This window comes from Rhinoderma darwinii, chromosome 13 (assembly GCF_050947455.1).
Source record: "Rhinoderma darwinii isolate aRhiDar2 chromosome 13, aRhiDar2.hap1, whole genome shotgun sequence".
NCBI lineage: Eukaryota > Metazoa > Chordata > Amphibia > Anura > Rhinodermatidae > Rhinoderma > Rhinoderma darwinii.
Window position 1 is genome coordinate 1,962,485 of NC_134699.1, and position 12,766 is coordinate 1,975,250.

The following is a 12,766-nucleotide window of genomic DNA, read 5'->3' on the forward strand; positions in this document are numbered from 1 at the left end:
CCCTCCAGAATGCACGGACTTGGCTGCTCGGAGGAATGGGTTTTGCTACGTGCAGATGGTTTTCCAGCTCATATCTCCTCAATCTCCAGACTGCCCGCTCCTCGATTATTACATCTTTTTTAGTCCCCCACTTTTCCAGACACCACTGGAAGTTTACGACAACTATTGAGACAAGGCGACCACGTGGTCATGAAACCGGATGTTCCCATAGATTTTATTCTGATCTTCAACTTTTAAAGTGCAGCTAAACGTTTGACAAACTTCTGACGTGTCATAGTGAGATATAATAGTGACATGTCAGAGGTTTGGATTGCTGGGGGTCCGAGCACTGAGACCCCCACCGATCTCAAGAACGAAGCAGCTGAAGGTCTCGTGTGATCGCTCGGCCGCTTCGTGTCTGTTCGGCTTTTTCCGGAAAGCCGATGTATCGGAGTGCGGGCTCCTAGACTGTATATTGACTCCGTACACCGATACATTTATTACCGGAAAAAGCCGAACAGACACGAAGCGGCCGAGCGCTCACACGAGACCTTCAGCTGCTTCGTTCTAGCGATCGGTGGGGGTCTCAGTGCTCGGACCCCCAGCAATCCAAACCTCTGACATGTCACTATTATATCTCACTATGACGTGTCAGAAGTTTGTCAAACGTTTAGTTACCCTTTAAAGAGACTCTGTCACCACATTATAAGTGTCCTGTCTCCTACACAAGGAGGTCGGCGCTATAATGTAGGTGACAGTAATGCTTTTTATTTAGAAAAACGATCTATTTTTAACGCTTTATTAGCGATTTTTAGATTTATGCTAATGAGTTTCTTAATGCCCAAGTGGGTGTGTTTTTACTTTAGACCAAGTGGGCGTTGTACAGAGGAGTGTATGACGCTGACCAATCAGTGACCAATCAGCATCATGCACTTCTCTCCATTCATTTATACAGCACAGAGATATAGCTATATCACTATGTGCAGCCACATAAACACACTATAACATAACTACAGTGTCCGGACAATGAATATACATTACCTCCAGCCTGGACGTGATGTGTCTGTTCACAATCCTGACACTTCTGAATCTTTTCTGTGAGATTTCCAGCAAGGCAAGCGTAATCACGCGAGATTACGATGTAACCTGTCATTTCAAACGAGATTACGTTTGCCTTGCTGGAAATCTCACAGAAAAGATTCAGAAGTGTCAGGATTGTGAACAGACATCCCGTCCTGGCTGGAGGTAATGTATATTCATTGTCAGGACACTGCAGTAATGTTATAGTGTGTTTATGTGGCTGCACATAGTGATATAGCTATATCTCTGTGCTGTATAAATGAATGGAGAGAAGTGCATGATGCTGATTGGTCGCTGATTGGTCAGCATCATAAACTTCTCTCCACAACACCCACTTGGTCTAAAGTAAAAACACGCCCAGTTGGGCATTAAGTCAGTCATTAGCATAAAGCTAAAAATCGCTCATAAAGTGGTAAAAATAGATAGTTTTTCTAAATAAAAAGCATTACAGTCACCTACATTACAGCGCCGATCCCCTTATGTAGGAGACAGGACACTTATAATGTGGTGACAGCCTCTAAGTCCCAGCACTACAAGTAACGTATTGTAAGTCCCTACTACCACAACTAAAAATGCAACCTAGGCAGAGGATGTATCCCATGTTACATGTTCCCAGGAGCTCACAATCTAATCTCCCCATCTCACACAATACATCCCTACCATCATCCCTGACTCCAGGAGCTCGCTGCCTAATCTCCCTCTCTCAAATACACAATCACTCCCATCATCCTAGTTCCCACAGTTAACACACACACTGTGGAGGACTTCACTGAAACCCACACAAATGCCCCACGCGCATGACCGTAGTTTTCATCCGTAATTACGCGTTAAATTGCGGATCCATTCATTTCTATAAGCCACGGACACCTTTCAGTATATTTATAGATGTGTGTCCGGGCCATAGAAATGATCCGCAATATATATATATATAACATGTCCGACTTGTCCGCAATTGCGGCACGGACTTGCCCATAGAAGTCTATGGGCGCTTCTGTATTTGTGGACAGTAAAAACCCTTACGGTGGTGTGCATGAGGCCGAACTCCATTTAAATATGAACCCTCCGCTCCATTGCTGCCCATAACATTTACACTCAATACAGCAAAGCCGCACGTGTGCCAGGCTGCCACAATCCCCCTTTTTAGGGTTGTTACTTACACATCACTATTCTGCACGTCTGCAAATTCCTAAACACAGAGTTCATCATCTCATTATTAATCTAGACAAGTAATTGCCACGAGAAATATGTTATATGTCCCCCGAGACAACAAGTCTCCCATTACAACAATAAACAATGAGAAAATCCGCTCAATCATCAAAGTGACGAGACGAACGGCCACCGAGAAATGCTGCGATTTATCAGCTTCACCGTGGACGGGAGCAGCGGCAGATTACAGGGACGCCTGTCTCCGCCAGAGAATAATATATAATCCACAGGCGTCATCTCTCATGCCAGTCACCCTCACATAGGGCTACTTATTTTACACTGGTCTGGGGATGCAGCCAAAACAATGTCCCCACCACTGTCACCCACTCCCCTCTTTTCTTAAAAACATTAACCGATGACAGCAATAGGAGAAAAGGCCTCAATCGTCATTTTCACATGTTAATGTCAGAAAGGAATTTAAAACAATGTTACAGGAATTGTCGAAGACTCGAAAAAATGCTGTATTTCTTACAAAAACAGCGCCACCCTTTTCCACTGGTTGTGTGTGGTACTGCAGCTTAGACACATTCACGTCAATGGAGCGGAGCTGCAATACCAGAAACAACCTGTGGACAGGTGTGGAGCAGTTACTGAAAGATAGCCGCCATGTTTTTCTAATAAAGGACAACCCTCCACTACAATTTATTTCTAGTTTAGAAGTAACTGGGTCTGCGTCCCATGTGTTTGTAATAATCTTTCTGTGCCAAACTGCAGCTACATTGAAACCTAAGCTAGCTACTTCCTCCCTGATGTCCCTATTGCTTCCCTTGCCAGTACTTTAAATGCCCTTTTACACCGGGCCAATCATCATGCAAACAATCGGTCATATAACGCTCGTTGCCGATAATCGTCCTGTGTAAACAGCGCAGCGGATGAACGAGCAAACGCTTGATCATCTGCCGGTTGTACAGTTTTAAAAACTAAAATATTCTGGTTGTCGGCAGCGCATCTTGGTGTGTAAACAGGGAGACGCGCTGCCGACATGATAACAACGTATGGGGAGGCGCGATCGGAGTAACGAGCTCCTCAGAGTACATAGACCCTTGTGACTGGAGCAAACGAGCAACGATCAACGAGCGGTCTCATTGATCGGCTCTCGTTGCACCACCACAATTGGCTTGTGCAGATCTCGTGTGTCATTCCGTAGTCGCTGACCTGTGATTGGCGTATGAACACTACAATCAATATGATACCCTAAGGTATCACCCAACAGCACCAAAACTTCCCTGCATATAATAGTGGTTGTACCATAATGGACAATTATTAGCTATTCAGAGGATAGGTGTTAAGTGTCTGATCCCTGGGGGCCCCACCGTTGGGTCCCAAAACGATTGCGAGAACAGGGGTCCTGAAACTCCTGTAGTAAGGAGGGGCTTAAATGGAGCGGCGGTCGAGCATGTGCCTGCCACTCCATTCAATGTCTACAGGACTGACAGAAACAGCCGAGTGCAGTTTCCGTCAGTACAATAGACTTTGAAAGGAGCGTCAGCGCGCATGATCGTCCGCCGCTCCATTTAAAGTCCTTCTCACTGCGGTCGAGCAGGGAGGAGGAACGAAGCCTTTGGGGCCGAGCGATCAGATACTTATCCTCTATGCTGTGGACAGGCGATATGTGTCCCATTTTGGGAATGCATTAGATGCAGGAAAATTTGGAAGTCAATTAGTGCTACTTCATCAAGAGGAAAGAGGTCATCAATCTCATTAAATGTAGTTGTAGTCTTTAATAGGGTGACGCGTTTCGACATCGAACCAGTGTCTTCATCAGACCATTTTGGGAATAGCCATACATCAAATGTCTGCAAAAAGTCACTACAGCATCTACTTCAGGGGACTGGGGATGGACTTTACATTCAAAACACAGATTGTAGGCGATTTGTAGGGGAGGACCCCAAATGCGTTGCCATAATATTTTATTGGGAGCCATCTATTTTGGGCCCTGGAGTAAGATCATTGTGATATGTGTGGCCCAGGGATAGGCTGAACGTTACATATGGATCATCACTGAATATAGACACAAAGAATGTGAAGGCGTAAAAGGGAATAACATAAGACAGATGATAAAAAAAACTGTAAGATCCTCGTCTGTAAAAGTACACAACACCAGCACCCGCAAATAAACTCCAGTCCTCCGCATGTTTATAGCCCGGCGTACGTCTCGTGTGTACAGCGTAACGTATACAGAGGTCTCTGCCCATTGTGTGATTAAACGACAGCAAAGGAAACACATTGCACTTGGCTCCAAAAATCCAAATAATGTGGGTTTATATTTCACAATTTTGCAAAACGAAAGCATCTCCTGAGTAAATACTGAGAAGCTGCTGCATAAATGATCAAGAAATCTGTTTACTGAAAGCTCAGCAGCGACTGCGGCCGGAATCATTTAGGAAGGGGGTGACTGGAGTTGTAGACGTAATTACACCTTTGAAACCATCTTTTATATATATATAAATGTGTATCACTGTTATTGGTGCAACTTTCTAAATACCTTTCATTAAAAAATATTTTCAATTTTGAGATACAGCTGCTTTATATCCTGTAAACAGAGCGGCTGTATCTAGCGCTGAAACCTGTAACCGTCAGGTCAACAGGACTGACGGGTTCAGTGTCAGCGGGTGCTGGGTGTCTCTGACACACACAGGATCCACCTGTTATCCATCACATCTAAGGTAAGAACTGTCAGAGACACCCAGCACCCGCTGACACTGAACCCGTCAGTCCCACTGACTTGACGGATACAGGATTCAGCTATAGATACAGCTGCTCTGTATACAGGATACAAAGCAGCTCTATCTCAAAAAGTTAAAATAATTGAAAAAAAAAAAAAGTATTTATAAAGTTGCACCAATCGGACTGATAGACATTTTTTTTATTAATTTAAAGGTGTACACAGCCGTTAAAGTGTTTCTCCACCTGAACGGATTTTTGCAGCCTGATGTACTGGTGACATGGAGACAACCGCTGGATGCTGGCAGGACGGGTGCAGAGGAGGATGTACGTTGATTTACCCTTAGGATTTGTTAGGGCCTCGAGAATAGTCAGGAAAGCATGGAAAGCCTAGAGAAGGTCCGGGAGGTCTGGCACACGTCGCACAGCGCTGTGGGCGGATAAGTGGCACTTAGTGGGCAGCTGCCAACCTACAAAAACTTTTCCTGGCTTTCATTTTTGCAAACAAAACGGTCCGGATTTCTACAATAGAAGCATTCGCTGAGCTCATTGGCGAGCGTTGCATGAACTGTAATAGGATAAATAATACCAGTCCCTTTATCCAGCGCTGATTAATCATAAATGCTCCAGGGGGAGGACGTCACAAACACCATTCATTAACCCAAAACTGACAATTATTCTACAGTATTATATATATAATTTTTTTTAACTGAAGCAGACGGACGTACAGGGACCCCTTTGATTGAGTTTTAAACAGGGCCACAAGTGTGTTACACATATACTCTATATTTATCACCTGTCCACAGGATAGGTGATAAATAACTGATTGGTGGGGGCCTGACTGCTGGGACCCGCACCAAGCCCAGGAACGGGCTCACCTGTCCATCCCTGTGCCCTCCCCCCACCCCCCTTTGAATAAAACAGTACTGTGCATGCCCGGCCACCACGTTCATTTTCTATGGGGCTACCAGACCCCACGGTACCTTATATCACCTGTCATGGGGAAAAGGTACAAGAATATGTAAATCTATGGATGAACGCGCACCCCCTATAATATGATCGAATGCAAAGGTGACGTATGAAGTCCGCTCCGGTGATATAAATACTAGTACATTTTATACTGGACGTTTAGACTAATTACCAGACTAGATCGTGCGGCTCTCCTTTCTGATTGGTGTGCAGGAACGATTTCAGTGACGGGCGCGCTGTATAACAAGTGCTGAACTTTACCATTTCACTGGGATTCTCTAAGCAAACAAGTCCGAGGATAATGAATGTCCCGGCCGTCCCTCACATAACATCTATTCTTAGAAGAATATGTAACCAAGAGAGACTTCTGCAAGTAAAGATCGTGCCGCGGCGCCCGCCTCGAGACGTGCTGGAAATGAACGGTGATTATTAGGTAACAGTCAGTAATATAGGGGTGAACAACTAGCGGTCGCATTATGAGGACTCTGGAGACCTGCGATATTTTAGTGTCAGTAGATGTAGAGGCAGCCGCGCACATTAAACTATTGCTGGATAAATTCATTTAGTTCACAGTCACTTCTTTCATTCGTCATCTGCCGTCGGGGGGGGGAAGAATCGGGAGCCCCCCATACACATAAGATCGTCAGCCGGTCAAGCTGAAATCGGCAGGTTCATCCGAGCTTTGTCTAATGTGCCTTTACATCTTATTCACACAGCGCAGAATTGCTGAATATTTTGCCGACCTATAAGACCTCGCTTTATAGATTTCTTCTGTTAAGGTTCTGTTCCTAGTTTTGGCATGAAAAATACTGGCCAAATCTGCAGTGTGTGAATAAGGCCTTATTGTGTACGAGGAGGCAGCCAGTCTACATAGAAGGGCACACCAAAACAACAGTCGTGATGGATTTTTGAAAAATTGTTATCCGACCAATCATCAGTTACCAAAACGATCACAGCCCTTAGGCTGAGTTCACATGTTGGCGGATTTGTCGCAGATTTTGACGCAGATCTCACCCTTTTGCATTGCAAAGTATAAAATCTGCGCTGAAAATCTACGTCAAATCCGCGACGTGTGAACTCAGCCTTAAAGTGCAGTTAAACGTCTGACGCGTCATAGTGAGATATAATAGTGACATGGCAGAAGTTTGGATTGGTGGGGGTCCGAGCACGGAGACCCCCCCACCGATCGCTAGAATGAAGCATCTGAAGGTCTCGTGTGATCGCTCGGCCGCTTCGTGTCTGTTTCCGGTAATAAATGTATCGGTGACCGGACTCAATATAAAGTCTATGAGCCCGTCCTCCGATACATCGGCTTTCCGGAAAAAGTCGAACAGACACGAAGCGGCCGAGTGATCACACGAGACCTTCAGCTGCTTCGTTCTAGCGATCGGCGGGGGTCTCAGTGCTCGGACCCCCTACCAATCCAAACCTCTGACATGTCACTATTATATCTCACTATGACATGTCAGACGTTTGTCAAACATTTAGCTGCACTTTAAATACAAATCAGCAGAGAAGACCCCAATTGACTATAATGGGGAATCGCCAGCATCACAAGCAGCTCGTACAATCTCTGCTGTCTTTATGTGCCGCACATCAGTTCAGTTCCCACAGACATGTCCTTGAATTGCTCCTTCAAGAAAATCGCTGGAAGGTAAAACTGCGCGTGTAATGATGAAGTGTGAATGCGGCCGTAGAGGAGATCTCCGCACACTCGTCTGTGTAAAGCCTTAGAACCGAGCACCTGTGACACCTACGTCACCCCACAGCCCCTCCACCGTCCGAACACATAATAACAGAGCCTCCCCCTGCCATGCTGCCCCCGCGTGCTACGGGAGGTAAATGCTGCATTAGTAGAGCTCCCACCTCGAGACGTCCTTATAAACACACGTCGTGATATATATAGTGACAGTGAAACGCTCCGGAGACACACAACATCTTTGGCGCCTTTTTAATATACTTTAAGTTCTAGTTCCACACTATTTTTTATATTTGTGCTTGCTGTCAGTGAATGGAAATACCCAAGAAACATCTCATAGCTACAATTTATTAGTGACAGGAAGCATTTACTGATTACACGGAGGCAGTGTTCACATGTCTTAGTTAACGTGCGATTTTTTTGCGGGAATTTTTGCTAAATCTCTGCAAAATTGTGCGTGATGTGTGAACACAGCCTTAGAGGCACACGATGTGCTGCTCATACAGGTGCCTGGCTCGTTCCAGTGTACCAGAGATCTCGGTTTTATGGCTGGGTTCACACGTTGCAGAAGTTCGATGCATAATGCAGGTAATTGCCTCGCAGCTTTTACAGGCGAAACGTCTTTTTAACATGAGTTGCCTCAAGAAAACGTGCAGCGAATAACCAGATAGCAAAACCATGACAATTTGCGGTAAAACACGCACGCATCACCCAGCCTAACCGGCACAATTCCCATTCATTGACAGCAAGCATAGATCTTGGCAATGTTGAAGAACTTTTAAAAAAAAGTTACAGAACTTTTCTTCACGATGAAGCTTTACTAGAGAACCCCTGTAAGCAATGACATGAACCCTCACTGCTTCCCAAGTGCTAAGGCGTCTTGGTTACGATCTTCAGTTCCCTCCACGCCAGTGCATCTGTGTTTAATTGGGTCATGAGCGCCGAGAGCTACTCGCTGATCATACTAATCGAGCGCCCCCACATCCAGCGTCCCCGGCTACTTATCCCATACAACTTGGTGGGTAAATTAATCAGGACAGCGCGTGCCACTTACCGTTGGTTCTCGTCGTCTTCAGCCCGTACGTGCGTCCGGCTCGGGCTGTAATTGGTCTCCGGTGGAGCGGCGTTTATTTGGAGTTGTCATGCAGGCAGCGCGCAGATAACAGCCTTATCATGAAAGCAGCTCAGCACATGTTATAGCAAGAGGCACTTCTATGAAATGTACATAGTACAGGGGGAACGAGGAGGGGAGAGGAGGAGGAGGGAGCTCTCCATGTACCACTGTCACACTCACTGCTGCCGTCTCCTGATGGGAGTAGCAGTCACCCCCTCTGTGGATCCCTCCCCTGCTCTACCCCCCTAAACCTGGCATGGCCACTGGGAAAGTGCAGCTAATTGGAAGGACATGCAGAACCCGTAGCCGTGTCGGGCGCGCTCTGCTATTAATCACAGTCCACGCCAGCTTTGCATCGGAGGGCAGGCAGGACGATGAGGATTTTTTTCTCTATTTACTTGAGTTTTGCACAATGCTTAATCACAAACAGGCGATCCGGGAAAATAAAAAAGTTTAAAAAAAAAATAGTAAAACAATACACTACCCCCCCCCCCCGTCCTCCCTCCCACCAGCCTTATATAGGAATCCATTCTGAACTAGTAAACCCTTTCATTGCCAGGGTCACATTCATGCTGCCATTACTTACCATCAGGAGGACGCTCGTTCCTACATTTATTTCTGACCAGACCCTAATGGGTGTTCACCTCAAAGGCCGACCTGGGGATTGTGGCGGAACGCGTCTGCCGCAGGGATCTGTGGGGGGAGAAATAGGGTTAATGAGCAGATCAATAATACCAGGGATTCCCCGCGGCTGCTGAACGCCAATTTCCTGTCATGTAGATGAAGCGGCATCTTCCCCAAATCACAGAATAAGACGTCATTCACACGAGCGTATCCGATACACGCGCGTGACTCTGGTCTGTGTGCATCAGTGTGTACTGCGAGGGGCGAGTGTTATTATTTTCAATTAAATTGATGCGCAAATCACGGACAGCAGGCAGATGTGCGTCCGTGTGCGGTGCGTGGCGTGGCTTTTACGCACCCGTTGACTTCATGAGAACGCACCAATGTAGGACATGCAGTGAGTTTCATGCAACGGACTCTCGCTGCGTGAAAACTCCTGCATGTGTGAACGGCCCCATTGAAATCAATGAGTCCGTGTGTGAGCGTGATTTCCATGCGTAGCGCACAGACGTTATTCACGTTCATCTGAATGAGCCCTAACAGTCCGTTCAGACGTTGAGGAGCGGGTAAAACCGTACCAAAAAAAAGTATGCGTTTTTACTGATATTTGATGTGTTTTTCCTATGCGGCTGCGCTAAGAAAACAACAATTGCATCAAAAGCGCATCAAATAGTCTACAAAAACAACGCATGCCGTTTTAAACCACAAGGTCTGAATGAACCCCAAGAAAATGATTTCTTACATTCTCCCCGCACTGCTCCATGTATGAGGGTATGTTCACACGGCCTATTTTCAGCCGCCGCCGCCTCTGCGCCACCACCTCCCTGACCGCCGTCTCTGCGCCACCACCTCCCTGACCGCCGTCTCTGCGCCACCACCTCCCTGACCGCCGTCTCTGCGCCACCACCTCCCTGACCGCCGTCTCTGCGCCACCACCTCCCTGACCGCCGTCTCTGCGCCACCACCTCCCTGACCGCCGTCTCTGCGCCACCACCTCCCTGACCGCCGTCTCTGCGCCACCACCTCCCTGACCGCCGTCTCTGCGCCACCACCTCCCTGACCGCCGTCTCTGCGTCACCACCTCCCTGAACGCCGTCTCTGCGTCACCACCTCCCTGACCGCCGTCTCTGCCTCACCACCTCCCTGACCGCCGTCTCTGCCTCACCACCTCCCTGACCGCCGTCTCTGCCTCACCACCTCCCTGACCGCCGTCTCTGCGTCACCACCTCCCTGACCGCCGTCTCTGCGTCACCACCTCCCTGGCCGCCGTCTCTGCGCCACCACCTCCCTTACCGCCGTCTCTGCGTCACCACCTCCCTGACCGCCGTCTCTGCGTCACCACCTCCCTGACCGCCGTCTCTGCGTCACCACCTCCCTGACCGCCGTCTCTGCGCCACCACCTCCCTGACCGCCGTCTCTGCGCCACCACCTCCCTGACCGCCGTCTCTGCGCCACCACCTCCCTGACCGCCGTCTCTGCGCCACCACCTCCCTGACCGCCGTCTCTGCGTCACCACCTCCCTGACCGCCATCTGCGCCACCACCTCCCTGACCGCCGCCTCTGAGTCACCACCTCCATGACCGTTGTCTCTGCGTCACCACCTCCCTGACCGCCATCTGCGACACCACCTCCCTGACCGCCGTCTCTGCGTCACCACCTCCCTGACCGCCGTCTCTGCGCCACCACCTCCTCACTATCTCTGCGTCACCACCTCCCTGACCGCCGTCTCTGCGCCACCACCTCCCTGACCGCCGTCTCTGCGCCACCACCTCCCTGACCGCCGTCTCTGCGCCACCACCTCCCTGACCGCCGTCTCTGCGCCACCACCTCCCTGACCGCCGTCTCTGCGCCACCACCTCCCTGACCGCCGTCTCTGCGCCACCACCTCCCTGACCGCCGTCTCTGCGCCACCACCTCCCTGACCGCCGTCTCTGCGTCGCCACCACCTCCCTGACCGCCGTCTCTGCGCCACCACCTCCCTGACCGCCGTCTCTGCGCCACCACCTCCCTGACCGCCGTCTCTGCGTCACCACCTCCCTGACCGCCGTCTCTGCCTCACCACCTCCCTGACCGCCGTCTCTGCCTCACCACCTCCCTGACCGCCGTCTCTGCGTCACCACCTCCCTGACCGCCGTCTCTGCGTCACCACCTCCCTGGCCGCCGTCTCTGCGTCACCACCTCCCTGACCGCCGTCTCTGCGCCACCACCTCCCTGACCGCCGTCTCTGCGCCACCACCTCCCTGACCGCCGTCTCTGCGTCACCACCTCCCTGACCGCCGTCTCTGCGTCACCACCTCCCTGACCGCCGTCTCTGCGCCACCACCTCCTCACTATCTCTGCGTCACCACCTTCCTGACCGCCGTCTCTGCGCCACCACCTCCCTGACCGCCGTCTCTGCGCCACCACCTCCCTGACCGCCGTCTCTGCGCCTCCACCTCCCTGACCGCCGTCTCTGCGCCACCACCTCCCTGACTGCCGTCTCTGCGCCACCACCTCCCTGACCGCCGTCTCTGCGCCACCACCTCCCTGACCGCCGTCTCTGCGTCACCACCTCCCTGACCGCCATCTGCGCCACCACCTCCCTGACCGCCGCCTCTGCGTCACCACCTCCCTGACCGCCGCCTCTGCGTCACCACCTCCCTGACCGCCGCCTCTGCGTCACCACCTCCCTGACCGCCGCCTCTGCGTCACCACCTCCCTGACCGCCGTCTCTGCGCCACCACCTCCCTGACCGCCGTCTCTGCGCCACCAACTCCCTGACCGCCGTCTCTGCGTCACCACCTCCCTGACCGCCATCTGCGCCACCACCTCCCTGACCGCCGCCTCTGCGTCACCACCTCCATGACCGTTGTCTCTGCGTCACCACCTCCCTGACCGCCATCTGCGCCACCACCTCCCTGACCGCCGTCTCTGCGTCACCACCTCCCTGACCGCCGTCTCTGCGCCACCACCTCCTCACTATCTCTGCGTCACCACCTCCCTGACCGCCGTCTCTGCGTCACCACCTCCCTGACCGCCGTCTCTGCGCCACCACCTCCCTGACCGCCGTCTCTGCGCCACCACCTCCCTGACCGCCGTCTCTGCGCCACCACCTCCCTGACCGCCGTCTCTGCGCCACCACCTCCCTGACCGCCGTCTCTGCGCCACCACCTCCCTGACCGCCGTCTCTGCGCCACCACCTCCCTGACCGCCGTCTCTGCGCCACCACCTCCCTGACCGCCGTCTCTGCGCCACCACCTCCCTGACCGCCGTCTCTGCGCCACCACCTCCCTGACCGCCGTCTCTGCGCCACCACCTCCCTGACCGCCGTCTCTGCGCCACCACCTCCCTGACCGCCGTCTCTGCGCCACCACCTCCCTGACCGCCGTCTCTGCGCCACCACCTCCCTGACCGCCGTCTCTGCGTCACCACCTCCCTGAACGCCGTCTCTG

At 51.0% G+C, this 12,766-nt stretch overlaps 1 protein-coding gene across 2 annotated transcripts in view; it reads right to left on the reverse strand.

Moving 5' to 3' along the window:
* Nucleotides 1-12,766, reverse strand: part of RIPOR3 (RIPOR family member 3) — a 97,191-nt gene that overhangs the window by 79,404 nt on the left and 5,021 nt on the right. The window contains exon 2 of one of the 2 annotated variants that reach the window (XM_075845957.1): nucleotides 9,298-9,404. In XM_075845957.1, the coding sequence (XP_075702072.1) occupies nucleotides 9,298-9,300 (3 nt within the window). In that variant the 5' untranslated portion in view covers nucleotides 9,301-9,404. Of the gene's footprint in view, nucleotides 1-8,651; nucleotides 9,094-9,297; nucleotides 9,405-12,766 lie in introns of those variants that run through there. The other variant, XM_075845958.1, reaches the window with a different exon arrangement.